Raw genomic sequence first — 6,159 nt, 5'->3', positions numbered from 1 at the left:
GTTAACAATTAAATATCAGTTACTAAGCCTAAACTTACCTCTTAATTCGTCTCGTTTCCGGGGTTCAAATGAAACAAACATATTGTTCCTGGTACCATTATATTCGTGTACGTGTATAAACATGATCATGACGACATGAATAATTAGTTTTACCAGTATATTGTAAGAAAATTATAAATTGACGTTTACAACTTTGATTTGATTAGATTGGATTGGATTAGGGCTAAATTTAAGTCCTAGACACTAAGGCATCCAAGAAAGGATACATGATGACATGAGAAGGCATCAAATCCTCTTTAATATTTACTATAAATAGGGGTCACTTAGACCACATGAAAATGCCACAGCCTACCTAAACAATCTTTGCACATGTAACACCACTTCTCTTAGCCAAAATGTCTGCCAAGTCCCCAGTTGTGCTTTCTTCCTCTCCATCATCTCCTTCCCTATCACTTCCTTCCATTTGTAGCCCTTTACGGAAGCGACTTCGTCGTAAGTCTGACAAATATGTCAAGAAAAATTCCAACTTGGAGCGTTTTAAGTCTACAAAGACTGGCTCTATTATTGGCAAAACCCTAGCACGGTTGAGGAAGTCACGTGCTAGGCGCCGCGTTTTTAACGTGGATGAGGATCATGTTTTTCCTAATGTATACCCTCTTGATCTTGTTGTTTATCCAAACCCACGTCACCAAATTATACCTGAGCCCCGTTTGGGATTTGCTGTTCTGGCGGTAAATCCACCACCAAATTTCGCGCCACAACACCCTACTCCACCCCCCCTATTTTCCCTGCTGAAGAACAACTTAACCAACTTCCCCTTTATGTCGTGACTCTTAAGAGCGCTAATTTAGGTGACACAGGTGTCACGTACTACATTAGGGCCAATGAGACTTTCTAGCGTGTCTACTACGACTACGCTTCAAAAACTGATCGCTATGTGCATAAAATTCTGATTTTCAGGAACTGTGAGTACGTTGACATGGCGCATACACCATTGGGTGTGGGCTTGGTGAATGGTGAAACATTGTTTGTAATTCCTCAGGTGAGAAAGTCTGTTTTATATTCGAATTTTATCCCAATTTTTGATGGTAACACTTAAATATTGAGCTATATTGTTAAGATTAAGCGCTTATATGTCTGATTTTTTTTATTTTGTTTAAAATATGTGCGCAGAATCCGGAGCATAATCTCAACACTAGGGTCAAGCATTTTTACATCCGTGGTCATAGGACTCACCCACTCCGCTTGAAAGTTAAAGGTGATTTGGCTGCACCATTGGATGGACTTTATGCACTGTGGGGTGAAGCTGCTAATGTTGATCCCGACAGACTAATTGTTAGCCATGAGAACAACATTCTCACCACCTTCCACACTGTCAGTGATGCCAGCATCAAGAATGAGCGAGAGGTTTTTGTGCTGTACCTGAACAACAACTACAACCCGGGTGTGTAGCTACCAAAAAAAGTGATTGTTAAATTTTTTTCCCAAGCATTTGGACCTCCTATGTATTTCGGCTATGGCAAATAAGGGGTGATTGTCTTTAAGTTTATGTTTATTTTAGTTATATGTTGTTTAAGTGAAGTTTAGCTACTCTAATCTAGTTAATTGTTAGGTTGGTTATGGTGTGAAAAGCAATGATTGCAGCTTGTAAGAGATAATTATGTATGTTATTTAATATTAGTTAATATATATATGAAAATTAATTTTGTTTGTGTGTTAAAATTTGTAAGTGCTTGTGGAATATGCTTGAGTAATGACTGTACAAGTAGCATTAATATTCATATTAAGGAAAATAGAAAACAGATGCAGTACAAAAGCATTGCAATTGTGATTTTTAAAATAATTCATAGATCCTCAACTAGTATAAATAGGTAAATATTTAAATTTTTGTTTTTAAAAAATGATAATGCTTGAGTAATGACTGATAAGCATAAGAAGTTAAGAACCAAAGCAATGCAATTGTGCTTTTTTAAACAGGTAATATATCCTCAAGTAGTATGAAAAGGTAAATATTAGACTTTATGATCTAAGAAAATTAAATCAAAACAAACAAAATAAATACCATCACTACAATTAGGTAAGAGACACATTTTTGCAAGGAAATGTTGGTAGAGTAGTAACTCAGTTATAAAGGTCACCATATTATTGATGGCGAGGATGAGTGGCAGACGGATGAGGAGACAATTGAACATATTATTACTCGCCACTTTGAGGGCCTTTTTTCGTCTTCTGATCCCCAAGACATCACGATTGAGGAGGTCCTTCAGAATATTGATCCTTGCATTTCTCTTGAGATTAATGCGGAGCTAACAAGACCCTTCACAAAGGATGAGATTCACGCCGCTCTGAAGCAAATGCATCCTTGCAAAGCTCCGGGGCCTGATGGTATGCACGCAATTTTTTATCAAAGATTTTGGCACATTGTCGGAGACGAGGTAACTGCCTTTGTTAGTAGTATATTACATGGCTCCATCTCCCCTAGTCGTGTTAATAACACTAACATTGTTTTGATCCCCAAAATTAAAGATCCTCGTAGTACTTCTGAGTATCGTCCCATTGCATTGTGTAATGTTCTTTACAAGCTTGTGTCTAAGTCTATTGTTTTAAGACTTAAATCTGTGCTCCCTGATATTGTTTCGGAAAATCAGAGTGCTTTTGTCCCGGGGCGCTTAATTACTGACAATGCCTTGATTGCACTTGAGATTTTTCATACGATGAGACATAGGAGTAAAGGGAAGAAGGGGATGATGTCCTTAAAGCTTGACATGAGCAAAGCCTATGACAGAGTAGAATGGGGTTTTCTGCGGAAAATGCTTCTTACTATGGGCTTTGATGGTAGATGGGTGAACTTGGTTATGGATTGTGTGTCTACTGTTTCCTACTCTTTCGTGATTAACGGAGGAGTCTGTGGGTCGGTCCTCCCAACTAGGGGGCTCCGACAGGGGGATCCTCTTTCCCCGTATCTTTTTATTCTGGTTGCAGATGTTTTTTACAGAATGTTGCAGAATAAAGTGAGAACGAAACAGTTACATGGGGCTAAGGCTAGTCGCAATGGTCCTGAAATCTCTCATCTTCTTATTGCGGATGACAGCTTACTTTTTACCCGAGCCAACCGGCAGGAATGCTCAGTTGTAGTTGATATTCTCAACCGGTATGAAAGAGCATCCGGACAGAAAATTAATTATGAAAAATCGGAGGTCTCGTTTAGTCATGGGGTAAGTCTTGAGCAAAGAGAAGATTTGACGAGTGTGCTTAATATGAGGCAAGTTGATAGACACGAGAAGTATCTTGGCATTCCGACGATTGTGGGAAGGTCAAAAAAGGCAGTATTTGAGGCGGTGATTGATAAAATCTGGAAGAAATTGCAAGGATGGAAGGAGAAACTTTTATCTAGAGCCGGCAAGGAAATTCTTCTCAAGTCGGTCATCCAAGCCATTCCAACTTATTTGATGGGGGTCTACAAATTTCCAAGAGATACTATTCAACGTATTCACTCGGCCATGGCTAGGTTTTGGTGGGGTTCGGATGGTGTTAAAAGAAAGACTCATTGGAGGAATTGGGATGCCATGTGCACGTTGAAGTGTCTTGGAGGTATGGGGTTTCGGGATCTTAATGTTTTTAATGATGCCCTACTAGGTCGTCAAGCGTGGCGGCTAGTCAAATCCCCTAACTCTCTTCTTGGTCCTGTGTTTAAGGCCAAATATTATCCTCATAGTGCCTTTCTTGAATCTTCACTTGGTCTTGCTGGCAGTTACTCATGGAGGAGCATTTGGTCTTCTAAAGCCCTCATCAAAGAAGGATTTATTTGGAAGATTGGGGATGGACAAAAGGTGAATTTATGGAGTGATTCGTGGGTTGCTGATGGTGAAGGTAGATTCCTACAAAGCCCTGAAATTTCTGGTTTGAATATGGTGAGTGATATCATTGATGCCGAGAGTATGGAGTGGAGGTATGATGTAATTGAGCAGAATTTTAGTGTGAGGGATGCAGGGTGTATTTTTGCCATCCCCCTTAGGAGTATGGCATGGAAGATGAGATAACTTGGGCTTTCTCCAAGGACGGAGAGTACTCGGTTAAAACAACATACCTCTTGGGCAAAGGATGTGATCTTGATTCTTTTCATCAAGCATGGGTGGAGATATGGAAGGCAAAGGTTTCTCCAAAGGTAAGACATTTCTTTTGGAAGCTATGCACGAACACTCTTACAGTTAAAAGTCTCCTGAAGTACCGTCACATGATTGATGATGCAATTTGCCCCTGGTGCTACTCTTGTGAAGAAACTCCAACTCACGCTATGGTGGAGTGTGATCGTGTGAGAGACTTATGGGATGCTTGTCAGTGCTCTGCAATGACCAATTGGAACGAGTCTGATTCATTTTGTGACTTGGTAGTGAGCTGGAAATCTTTAGATAAAAAGATGGTGCAAAGGGGTATGATTCTTGCCTGGTGCATTTGGGGGGAGCGCAACCTGAAGATCTTTGAAAATAAATGCACTCCTAATCACATACTTATTGATAGAGTTAACAGGTATGTTGATGAGCAAGGTTCATATGCTAAGCGAATTTACGCAACTACTGGGCTAAAACCTCCTCAAAGCCCCAACAAATGGACAGCACCTCCCTGTGGACTGGTTAAACTTAATGCTGATGCCTCCCTTTCTGATGAGGGATGGACTGGTTTGGGTGCTGTAGGGCGTGATTCTGCTGGTAATGTCCTCTTTGCAGCTACAAGACGAGTTCGTGCTACTTGGTCTCCTGAAATTGCAGAAGCCAAAGCTATTATGCTAGCACTGAAGATGGGTAAGAAGCTCAAGTTGGATGAGATAATTCTTGAATCTGATTGCAAAGTCATCATTGACAAGCTGTCTAAGGGTGCTGTGCTCTCGGCTGACATCGATAAAATTCTTGGTGATATTATTCTCTTGTGCTCCAAGTTTGAATCTATTTCGTGGTCTCATGTTAAGCGCGACGGCAATTGTGTTGCGCATTATCTAGCTAAGCTTATTCCTTTTGGTACCGAGCAATCTTGGATTAATCATTGTCCTCAAGAAGTTTCTCCATATGTACTTGTGGACCGTATTGTTGCTAATTAATATATGAGCTTAGCTTGTTTAAAAAAAAAAAAAAAAGGTCACCATAAATAGCCTATGACATAATTTTACTATATAATTATTAAAAATATTAATAAGAAAAGTTTGTTACAACTAGGACCATTAAAAAGTTACAATGCACAAGTGCAAAAGCATTGTTTATCCCCTTAAAAAAAATAAAAAATATTTTCTACTCAAGTATTACTTGATTGTGAATTTTTAATGTGGAATATGTACCCCTTTATTGTATTTTTTTGTGAATGATAAAATTAACCAAAGGACACAATTCATAAATCTGTTACACTAACACATGATTGAGATCCTTTCTCATTTGCATTGGAGGATTGGAAAAAAAAAAAAAAAAAACCACAACACTAGAGAATATCACTTACACTAAGAGGTGCATCAAATAGTTCAAAGTTACTGTTGTTTGGTGATTAAGAACAACTGTGCAAGAAACATTAGAGCGTAGCATTTTAGTAGCATGTTACAAGATGATTAAAAGCATTAAGTATTTGCATTTTGCTTTATTAACCGCAACCTTATGCAAAAAAAATGTTACATGGCGCGGTACATTATCAAAATTTCAACTACGATGCAAACATCCGACTACCATTAACATAGGATTGGGTTAGACTATTTATAATTTCGAAACGATTTGCTATGTTAATTCGGGTCGGATTGGGTGTCAAAATTGTTAATTCTAACAATCACTCTATTATTTGGTAAACATGTGAGTTATTGTGAAATGGGATGCACAATTCTACATTGTGAAATGAATTCAATAAGACGGTAAATTTTTAGGGGCTATTTAATTGATAGATAATTAATGAATTATGTAGATGATATGTAGTCAACATATATATCCCTATAAAATAACTATATGAAACATTATACTAGCCTAATAGGCCTTTATTGTGCTGGGTAAGTCATTTTTGTACACTTTTAATCAATCACGGGATACATATGTTTTAAGGAATTTTGGTTTGATTATTAGGGTGTATAATGAAAGAAGTGCATCTAAATGGAAAAAAAAAAAAAAAAACCAATGGGTATTTAAAGGGATATAA

The 6,159-nt window shown here is 38.2% G+C and overlaps 1 protein-coding gene across 1 annotated transcript; it reads left to right on the top strand.

Moving 5' to 3' along the window:
* Window positions 1–395: 395 nt before the first annotated feature.
* Window positions 396–5,092, top strand: LOC145619721 (uncharacterized). The gene is made up of 5 exons (XM_081674424.1): window positions 396–826; window positions 961–1,042; window positions 1,174–1,407; window positions 2,169–3,911; window positions 4,016–5,092. The coding sequence occupies exons 1-5, from the start codon at window positions 396–398 to the stop codon at window positions 5,090–5,092; spliced, it is 3,567 nt and encodes a 1,188-aa protein (XP_081530550.1).
* The last annotated feature ends 1,067 nt before the right edge of the window (window positions 5,093–6,159 follow it).

This window comes from Chenopodium album, chromosome 27, assembly GCF_948465745.1.
Source record: "Chenopodium album chromosome 27, dcCheAlbu1.1, whole genome shotgun sequence".
NCBI lineage: Eukaryota > Viridiplantae > Streptophyta > Magnoliopsida > Caryophyllales > Amaranthaceae > Chenopodium > Chenopodium album.
This window is presented reverse-complemented; position numbering and strand designations above follow the sequence as displayed.